This window comes from Serpula lacrymans, assembly GCF_000218685.1.
Source record: "Serpula lacrymans var. lacrymans S7.9 unplaced genomic scaffold SERLAscaffold_6, whole genome shotgun sequence".
Classification (NCBI taxonomy): domain Eukaryota; kingdom Fungi; phylum Basidiomycota; class Agaricomycetes; order Boletales; family Serpulaceae; genus Serpula; species Serpula lacrymans.
In genome coordinates, this window is record NW_006763295.1 from 682,857 (window position 1) to 693,236 (window position 10,380).

Below are 10,380 nucleotides of genomic sequence, written 5' to 3' on the forward strand. Positions count from 1 at the left end.
TCGGGTATTGGGAGCAGGTGGAGCGGTGAGACACCCGGAGAGCGAACGGAATAGATGAGCGAAGGGTGATCATATGGACGCAGGTGTGGTGAAAACCTTGGATGCACGAGGCAGAATCACGCAGAATACCGAGAGGTTTGTCAGTCACGGATGGCGAGAAGACGAGGGAAACCTTGTCGGGATGGATTTGCTCACCAAAATATAGCAACAAAAACAAAACGGGGATAAGGCTAGAGCCGTGTTATCTGGAAAGAGAAAGAAATGCCTGATGGGGGCAAATGAAAGGCCGCGAGTCGTGATACGTGTCTGAATGGTGCAGCAAGAGAAAGGGTAGGGCACTAGAGTCTCGGTGCTAACGGGTGCGTCCTGGGCGGATTACGGATGCGCTTGGCTGTGTTCTAGCTGGATAACGCTGAATATGGACGTAGCGTTAGTGGTGAAATGAAACCGGTGATGCGAAGAAGTGTGCAAGTCGACGGTGGTGCACGAAAAGGAGGATGGCAAGTGTTCTTCCCGCCGGCTGCCGTCGATCACGAAAGAGGTTACTCGATTTGGACTGCCCCGCACTGCTGAGTAAAGGTTGAGATCTGTTGAAGAGACGCTGATACAGGAGAGACAGACAAAATTAAGTTGGACTGCGAATAGCACAGTACGAAGCTGGGATCAGGGTCCGAGACGAGTGGTGGTATGGATTGGAGACCAGGATTACGGATCCGGATGAATAATGTGTGCGTCTAATGTCAAAGTCAAAAATAAAAAGAGATCTTGTGAGGACTGGTCATTGCGAAGGTGCAGGTGGGTTATTAATGAGCACACTGTACCTGGCAGACAGCTTTGTAAAAAGTGGATATACATGCACGAACTCTCTCATGGCCAAGAAATTGGCATCCAGAAAAGTGCGAGTCTCCCACCAGGAACGGTCACACAGTCTGGAAGGTGAACAAGCTCTCCGCACCAGTTTCGAATTCTGCAAACTCTACCTCTACATAGACCGGTGCACTATTGAGTTTCAGCCAGCGCTGCAGTCTCTGTGCTATTAGGTGGGTCGGCATCGTGAGACGGCACCGAAGGTTGACGGTGTATTGGAACTCCGCAGTCACGATTTTGATGAAGCACGTGTCCAAGGAGGCAATATTCCGCTGACTGGTCGAACTGTGGACACTTTGGTTTCTTGAGAGCAAGAGTACCGCCTCCCAGGCTGAGACATTTATTGTAAGCATCCCTGTCCATTGAAATGCCCCCAGGCGCATACAGCCGCTGTTTTCTTTCTTTTCATTGAACCTTCACCAAACGTGTTTTCATATCCCCAGTGCTGACAGAAGCCATCAGGTCCGCGTTCTGCATTTCTCGCCGACCTTCCGACAGATTTATTTAGGCCTCTCGAAATAAGTCTCGAAATACTATCGCTTGCCCCACTTGGTTCTTCTCTCTTTTGCCCCTCTTCCGATCTTGATTTCTGTCCTCCTTCTCCCATCGGTCTTTATGCAGACGGCCCGCGCTTACTATCCATCTAATGGATACTCCTCATCAAATGTCATAGAAATTGCTGACTCTTTCTCATCCTTCCAGCCTGCTGCTAGCTCTTCATCCATGCTCGCAGTACAGGCCCAGCAAAGATGCACAGAAGACTCTCTCATGTTCAAGAAACGCAGAATCGAAAGGGCTTGCGACGCTTGCAGGCGGAGGAAGACAAAGTGCGACGGCCCTCGAATGCCTGACAATGTCTGCTCAAACTGTCTTCAGAATCGCAAGTCTTGCACTTATCTGTTCGTCTCTTCACCCTCCATATCACATCTCTTTTACTCACTTCATTCTCTTCGGCAGCGAGGCATCTAAACCTCGCGGTCCACCCAAGGCGTACGTTTTACCTTTCCTCACTGATTGCCCCCACGCCGTCTGAGACACATGCTCCTTTACAGTTACATTACTGGTCTCGAGGATAGGCTGGAGAAAATGGAAGCGCTGTTGCGGCGGGTGAGTGGTCGCTATGCTTATTCAGCATTTCTCTTGCAATCAGGTCGTGGTGCATGTTCACCATACGGCACTCCTGTTTGCGTGGTGCGCTGCATCGAAGCGATGCGCCATTTTTCAGTTATATCAAGCATGGTCATACCCTTGATTCTAGCATCTAGTCTTTCATAGGACTTGAGTGCTAGCTAATCAAATTTGTGGTTGCCATGTTTTGCAACTTGGGTAGTAGGTTCATTGGGTGAGGAAGCTGACTATTGTTCTTTACAGCTACGCCCTGAAACAGATTTCTCCTCCGAACTTGGACCGCCTGTCGTCCGCGACTCTTGGAAAACTGAGCAAGAGGCAGCAAGGCGGCTATCTCCTCATGAGAAGTCGTCCTCTCCTTCCGCTCCCCCTCAGAGACTGAAGGATACCCCCCCTGCATCTTCTCCTTCTCGCGTCCCACAACCTCTTGGCATTTCCACTCCGATAGTACCCTCATCCCACATAAGCAATTACAGTCGACGTTCGGCTGGTACTCCTCGTACCGATACTGACGCATCATCTGATTATTGTTCCTCCTCTGACAGCGATGAACTTGGCGAACTCAGCATATCTCGAGGCATGAAACGTCTCACTTTACGTGGGCTTGAACCAGCATCGGAAGGCGCGATGTTGGCGGACAGTCAAAACCGTTTTCATGGCAAGAGCAGCTCATTCAAGCTCATTGGACCAGCTAGGAAGTTGAGAGAAGAACACATGAATATGGTTACGAACACTACCCCGTACGGGACTGGGTTCGCGCAAAATAGCAATTCCGCTCAGCAGGCGGTTCCAAGGCCCAATGAGCGAAGGTCGGAATTCTGGAGTACCCCTTCCGTGAGTGTTCACGTGGTCTGTAACATCAGGTGTTTTAATTCTAACGATCTTCTGTAATTTACTGCTTCACCTCGTGGCTTGCCTCACTTGCACCTTACAGTGGGAACTTGCTTCTGAAGGGTTCAAAGATGGGTTCGAGGACCTTTGCGCCTCACTCACAGCTGAATTCCCTCCTCTCGACCTCGCTGACAATCTGATCAAGCTATATTTTCGACATGTCAATCCACAATTCCCTCTTTTCCATCGACCCACTTTCGAAAAGCAATGGCGCGATGGGTTAGCAGAGAAAGATCCGTGGTTTGGGTGTCTTTGCCTATCACTTTTTGCTGTGGCTAGCAGATGGAGCGATGACCCCCGCGTGCTAGCAGATGGGTTCTACGATATGCCAGAAGAGGAAGGGGCGAATCAGAACACCAAATGGCAACGGGCGGGCTGGAGTTACTTTAATACTGCAGCTGGTGAGGTCATTCTTACCAACGGTATACGTTCTTCGCTAACGGGCATCATCCAGATGTTCATCGAGGGTCACGAAGTTTGTTCCACCCTCCCAATCTCTTCGAAGTGCAAACTTTATCGGTAGGTTCTCTGTCATTGGAGTAGTCACGTTAGTTGATGATGCGGGTCATACCATTAGCTCATGGGGATGTTCCTTCGAGGCACCGCATTCCACCCTGTAGCATGGTTATTCATCAGTATCGGGCTTCGTAAGGCACAGGACGTTGGAGCGCATCGTAAAAAGGTGTATGGGAATAAGCCAAGCGTTGATGAAGAGCTCTGGAAGCGGGCCTTCTGGATGCTTGTCCTTTACGACCGGATAGGTAGTGCTGCTTTAGGTCGGCCTTGTTGTTCTGGAGAAGAAGAGTAAGTAGATACCTGGTATCAACCAATGGCCATTGGAGGCTCAATATACTCTATATAGCTTCGACGTGGAACTTCCGCTCGAAGTCGATGACGAGTACTGGGAACCTGAGGATCCGGCGATGGCCTTCCACCAACCCGCTGATAAGCCCTCAATGATAGCGGCGTTCAACTCGCATCTCAAGCTTACGAAGATCGCTGCATACGCTCTTCGGACCATCGTAAGCGTTATATTTTTTCCGCTTTATGTGTCATGTGGGATAAACAGTTTGCCCAGTATGCCATTGACAGGTCCAAGTTGATGGTCAGCGCTGCTCGACCACGATGGCAGGAAGTGTTAACGCAGCTCAACACTGCGATGACTGAATGGGTCGATTCTGTCCCCTCGCATTGTGCGTAAATACTCTCGACGTATTTTCAAATTCATGTCTGACTATTATTGTAGTGCGATGGTCATCCCAGATCGAGGACCAGCTCTTTGCGAACCAAGCTGCCACTCTATACACAACCTACTACCTCATTCAGATTCTTATATATCGTCCATTCCTCCCGTCTTCTTTGCACTCCCTCCAGGCCAAACCGCCGCACTCAAATATGCCTGTTCCATGCATTGCCATTTGCGTTAATGCAGGCAAGTGCTGCGCGCGTATCCTACGCACGCAGATTCAACGTGGATTGTCCAATATTCCAAATCTTATTTGCACTGCACACATGTGTGCTGCCGTACTGCTCATGAACTTCTGGGACCTCAAGGCACAGGAGCGAGCGCAGCTTCAGTCAGGGTTGATGGAGGATGTGAAGCCACCCCTGGCTCATGCAATGGCTGAACTGCTTGAGGATGTATCAGTGTTCACAGAGGCGCTTGAGCTTGTACGTCCTCGATGGAGGAATGCAGAAGTATATCTGTGAGTATTGACTTTTCAGTGAATCTTTGAACTTTTCGCTTAGATTTTTTGTAGACGGGATCTAGGCACATCCATGCCACATACCCCAGATGATCAATATTATCCGGATGAGCCACAACGCCAGGCCCGTTCACAATATACATATCAACCGCAACCGGCCACAAGCTACACTCGTACACCCGAGTGTCGTCCAGTTGTGTCTAGTACTTATCCATACACCAGCCCTTCTTCAACTGGGGCAAGCCCACGATGGTTCGATTTTCCACATATCACAACACATACGATGCCCGTTTATCCACCATGGCTATGCACCCCTAATGCGGGTCTTAATTGGAATCAGCAACAGGTGCAGCAACGTTGTCGCCAGCCACAACAATTACAACCGCATTCACAGCCTGCATCTTATCCAACCGCTACCATTCAGAGTTATGATACAGCACAAATCATTCCTTCTATATCTACTGGACGCAAAACCTCACTGTCAAGCCTTAGTTCAGGAGCCTCTGTGGACGGAGTGATTGGAGGGGGCATCCAATATGAGACGCTGCCTGGTTCAAACCCACATCTTGGCAGAAGTAATATAATCGCCCACCCGCGTTGTGGCCTCGGAGTTAGCGAGTCTGGATGGGATCGAAGTGCCAGGTGTGTACATCGGCTGTGATCGCGTAGTCTAATGCTCATCAAGATCTTTTCTTGCGTTGGGTAGATACAACTGGCAGAATGGGTGGGAACATACCCACGCTGAATATGGTGCGAATACAAATAGTGGTGGAGGCGGGATGCCTGCTGGGCGCGGGTATGGTGGAGCTGTTGTTTCACAGCCAGTGGTGGCCACGCCGTTGAAAGGAGAGAGTGAATACCCTCATGGCCACATGTTGTCGTATGCTGGACATTACTGAGACGTAACACGTTGGAGATACTTGGCGTACTCACTGTTCAGTTCTTCCTGACACCTCGCGACATTTCTACCCTGTGATAGTCACTATTGTTGACTCCCGTCTGGCGACCCTCCCATGTCTCATATTTATGACATCTCACGACGGACTATGTGTGTTGATATTAAGGTTCCCGAGTACTGGGTTTTTCTAGCGTTCTGCTATTTTGTCCAATATGCTGGAGTTGTGCGTGTGTTTTTTTTACTGTAGCTACTAGTAGGGTTTCGCTCCTTTCTTACATAAAATCACTATTCTAGCTTACTTTTTTCTGTTCTCCTACCTTGCTTTTCCATCTGGCTGTGTATGTGGCTATGCAACATAATGGGATCTGCTGTAGAGCATAGGTCGCGAACGTACGATCTCCTCGAATGTGTGAGTAAACTCCACTTTCTAGACGCATCAAATATACAGTAACATATATTCGTTGCGAACCGCGCACCCATTGCAGGCCATTGCACTCAGAACACTGGCAGCCTTATTGACGCTCGACTCTGACGTTGGACTCGATGCTCGAGTCATAATGCGCAATGATAGCGCTATAAGAGACGTGAGGACATGGTACTGTCTGCTGTCGCACCTTCAAAGAATTCGAATACCATGTCTTTCATCAACTTGTATGAGCCCTTGAAGTCAGTGACACTGTCGGACGACGAGCTCTATGGCCCAGAACCGTATGACATAAATGTCGACTTTCCATATCCAAGTTCTCCTGCCCAACTCTCCACTGATCGCGTCCATCTCACACCCTTTATACCTCGAGTCCATGCTGAGGCCTACCTTGAGGGCATGCAAGGGAAAAGTGAGGCCTTTTTCTGGTGGATGATCGCCCGACGCGATACTCCGCGTGACGTGCTCACCCACTTTGAACTATATATGCGCTGACGCACCGAGAATCTCCTGCTCGCCCAGGCCGTCCAGAGCTCGGAAGGAGTGCAGCTGGCGTGATTGGGTACATGTACATGTCGATAGGAGAACTCAAGACTGAAATTGCTCCTGTCATCGTGTTACCTGCGTTTCAGCGGACGCACGTTGCGACGCATGCAGTGGGGGTGTTGAGAGGTGGGGAAAGATTATGGAGGTGGGGGAGCATGAGGAAGGGAAACGTTCAAGGAAGGGGGATCCATTGCCAGACCAGATGGGGCGGGACGATAGGGTGTATTCGGTGTGCTGGGACGACTGGGAGGGCGGTGTCAGGGAAATGGTTGATCTTGCAATTTCGCCATAATGAGGGTTGGTCATTCCTTTCACCGCTACATATATGCGCTTAGTTATAGTGTTTGCAGCTGGGCGGGCTGGTGAACTTCGATAGAACGGCAATTTGTGTAACGCTCCCGGTTCGTCTGAAAATATTGATTACAGCAAGTTACGATACTGATTACACTGTTCATGTGGGTTGCTAGTATCCAGTCTACAATATGCGGGTATCATGGGATGTATGTGATATAGTTTTGACATGCCTCAGCTGACCAAGTTGCATGCTCTGAAGGTACAGCGCTTTTCGACCTCTTTCTCGGCAGCGTCCCATACGCCCAACCCCCCTGTTGATGCAACCTCCCACTGTCTGACGAGTGACTGGGGGGCTTTCTCTGCCACTATGCGTTCATCACCTTGCGCCATTGTTGCCCATGCGTTCCATTTGCCTACTTCTTCGTAATGAGTCTGATTACCGACACCTGCGACCTGCACTAGGAGTAGATGAAGTTTGTCGGATTGAAGCAGGGGCAAGAGTATTTTGTGGATATGGCCCATGTCAAGGACATGTTCTCGAAAACGATAGACAACGGCAAGGTGTGTGAGGAGGGAGAGCTCTGCGAGGCGCGCGATGCTAGCAGGAGACGTCTGATAAGTAAGAAGGATACGAAGGCGTGTGACTGAGGGTGATATGGCAGAAGTGTCGACCCCCTCGCGGCACGAGAGACCAAGGAGATGCTGCTCAGTCATATCGAGAGACTGAACGGCGGCTGAGCCACCGAGATGGGTGTACGAAGGAAGAGAAAATCCGCACGCGAGGCTTTTTACACCACTACACATGGCTATAACTGTGTGTATAGCCTGAATTGGACCCAACGCAAATATGGCAAGGTTGTGCACACGAGTTGCTGGGAACGTGGCAGGTTTACATGATATGGCAGCCAAGAAAGCTGTGAGGGTGCGTGCAGAGTTAAGGACGACGGTATGATAGAGATGGGGTTCTACAGCGCGGTTAGCCCACGACGAGACTAGAGAAAGTGATAGGGCTGATTGGCGATTGCTCTTTGCAGCGACATCGAAGATATCGCGTATTATTTCTGGAGGGAATTGTGCAAAGATTGAGGTAGACATTGGGCGGGAGAGGTGTGGTCGCTGAGGGGACGGTATATGGCAGCATTTATAGATGAGGAATAAGTGATATCCTTCTATTGGGGTGGCTCCACTTCAGGAGTAGTGCGACACATACCGCTGTGTTCATTTGTCCCTTTTTCATGCGTTCATCGATAGGACATGTATTTCCTTTTTGGGCCGAAGATAGCAAAAAAATGGGCGTTAGTGTCTTGTGACGTCATAGGCAGATACGATCGTCGTGGTTTTGTTCTCTGTCCCACTCGTTTTGGGACGTAATCCCGACTCGATTCCAGCGAGATTACTGCGAACTACTCCACCAAAATCTTACTTTTCTGTATTATTCGGTGCAAAATTTGCCAGTTCACCATAATCTGACTACCAACGCTAGCTAATATAGATTGCTGTGCGGTTCCAATGCCAGAGCTCTCTGATAACGATGACATATATATCCCAGCTGTCACTCTAGCTACGCACCCTTGATTCATACGCTCATCTTGGTCGCTGCATAGCAAATGCCCCGAGACCTTCGGACTATACAGCCAGTTATATCACGTCTCTCCAAATATTGTAGCGCCCTTCTCTATTCTCCGTGGTTGCGGATGGTATCATGTGCAATTCAGCACAAGGTGCAGCATCAATTAATCAAGAGCTTTCTGACCTTTCTAAACCTTCTTGGCCACGTTTCGGCATCTCCTACAATCCTGGGAACTTTTCCAAGTCTCATTTCATTCATTTCAATTATGCAGGGTCGTGCTCAAACCGTGTTGAGCAGCCTACTATCTATTCATAGGAAAACGACCTATCGTATCTGTCTTCGGCGAGTATAAATCGAGAAACAAGTTTCGAGCGTTCTACAATACTCGCCATTTTGAAGCTATTTTCAGGTTGCTTCTGACTGGTACGAGTCGCCCATAACTGTGATTGCTCTGGTCCAAATTTCAATGATCCATGGATTGGTACACGTGCAAATTATAGGTGTAGAGCTATCTAACAACAGCAATAGGACGCTAGTAGTTGAGAACGAGCTCATGATCATCAGCTCAGATACGTGTAATTGCGCGATTTACAAGTTCCCTCGCTTCCTTCTCCCAATCATCCCAACAGATCGCATATAAAACACTATCCCTCCCTAGTTTTTCTGGCGTTGGATCTCCCTCTCTCACAGCAAGTCCCTCTACACTTCCAGGCTGCATTGTCATAAACCATCTTAGCTGTCCTTCTACTTTAAAACCCATCCTTGTCGCAGCCTTATGAGATGATACATTATCTGGATGCGCCGTCCATGCCACTCGTCTCATTCCCATCCCGCCATTAGTGGGCGTTTCCAGTGCATATCTCAGCAGTGTGCCAACAGCATGAGTTGCCACGTGCGTTCGCTGGAATGCTGGTAGAACGACGACAGGCCCCATCTCCGTTTTGAGCATCATCGTCGACGTGTATAAGAGCCCAATTAACCCTGCGAGGCTCCCTTGTAGCTCAGGCCTTGCGGGATCGGGTCGGGTCGTGTCGATGATGGCGAAGAGAATGTTTTCGGGTTGTCTGCGTACTAAGAACTCCGTGAAACCGAGTAAAAGCTGGGGTGTGTCGAGCGATAATGGTATGTACTTGAATACATCATCATGTCCTTTGATACCAGCGAGAAAGGCCTCAGCATGTAAGCGGGGGATAAAGGGTGTCAAGCGGATGCGATCGGTGGAGAGATCGCCAGGACGATAGAGGAAGTTCACGTCATATGGTTCTGGACCAAGGAGTTCTTCATCGGAGAGAGCTGGCAGTTCGGGAGCATGGTATGAGTTGATGTAAGACATGGTAAGCTAGTAACAATTGGGTGGGAGGTCTTTAGAATTGAGAGAGGGTACAAGACCCACCACTTATAACGCGGTTCTGCGAATTTGATCTCGTCACATAAAATGGGCCGCTTCAGTCAGCACTCTGTGCATAACTCAAGTATGGCCCGATTATTATAAGGCTTACTCGCGGTGACTCATAACGGGAAGAAGATGAAACCCCTTATTCCATGATTGGCACTGCCATATGATGGGCAATTCAGTCACCTAAGTCATAGCCTGTATCACCGCCTCCGGGCCTGGATGCATTATGCATTATGACGGTCCTTCCACCGCAAAAAAGTCAGATTTTCAACCATGGATATCTCCCACCAATCTCTGGATATTCTGGCGATATCCACGAGATATTGACCGTATATCCGAAGGTTGATATCTGCTGAAAATACGGCGCATATCGACAAAATATCCATCGAGGACTGAGGACTGAGATCTGAGACCCATCACCCAATCTTCTAATAAGAAGCGTTTCGTGGGAACGACAGCTGAGTGTAGTCACGTCGTCACATATTGACTCCTTTCAAGTTCAGCACGTACTACAGTGTTCTTGATTCAGTTTTGCAGTGACTGGTACTTGTGGTCAACCTTTCATTGATGTACTAAGTGGGTTTCAATCAACCAAGAGCAAAACGGCAATGGACGACTCTGATGACTACTTTACCGATGACTTTATCCTCGATGACCAGA

The 10,380-nt window shown here is 49.1% G+C and overlaps 4 protein-coding genes across 4 annotated transcripts; 2 read left to right on the forward strand and 2 right to left on the reverse strand.

The window, feature by feature from the left end:
- Positions 1–365: 365 nt before the first annotated feature.
- SERLADRAFT_387016 (uncharacterized protein) lies at positions 366–900 on the forward strand (the record flags this gene model as incomplete). The annotated part of the gene is made up of 3 exons (XM_007317371.1): positions 366–566; positions 622–764; positions 822–900. The coding sequence occupies 2 exons, from the start codon at positions 442–444 to the stop codon at positions 719–721; spliced, it is 225 nt and encodes a 74-aa protein (XP_007317433.1).
- A 582-nt stretch (positions 901–1,482) lies between these two features.
- SERLADRAFT_437067 (uncharacterized protein) lies at positions 1,483–5,491 on the forward strand (the record flags this gene model as incomplete). The annotated part of the gene is made up of 14 exons (XM_007317372.1): positions 1,483–1,599; positions 1,653–1,694; positions 1,744–1,766; positions 1,825–1,857; positions 1,920–2,058; positions 2,239–2,829; positions 2,930–3,287; positions 3,341–3,405; positions 3,464–3,690; positions 3,749–3,908; positions 3,965–4,079; positions 4,133–4,592; positions 4,647–5,234; positions 5,299–5,491. 14 exons carry the CDS (start codon positions 1,483–1,485, stop codon positions 5,489–5,491), a joined length of 3,111 nt encoding a protein of 1,036 aa, XP_007317434.1.
- A 642-nt stretch (positions 5,492–6,133) lies between these two features.
- Positions 6,134–8,057, reverse strand: SERLADRAFT_465262 (uncharacterized protein; the record flags this gene model as incomplete). Its single annotated transcript, XM_007317373.1, has 1 exon — positions 6,134–8,057. The coding sequence occupies one exon, from the start codon at positions 7,847–7,849 to the stop codon at positions 6,986–6,988; it is 864 nt and encodes a 287-aa protein (XP_007317435.1).
- Positions 8,058–8,741: 684 nt separating this feature from the next.
- Positions 8,742–9,830, reverse strand: SERLADRAFT_465269 (uncharacterized protein; the record flags this gene model as incomplete). The annotated part of the gene is made up of 2 exons (XM_007317374.1): positions 8,742–9,663; positions 9,718–9,830. One exon carries the CDS (start codon positions 9,655–9,657, stop codon positions 8,890–8,892), a length of 768 nt encoding a protein of 255 aa, XP_007317436.1.
- Positions 9,831–10,380: the final 550 nt, after the last annotated feature.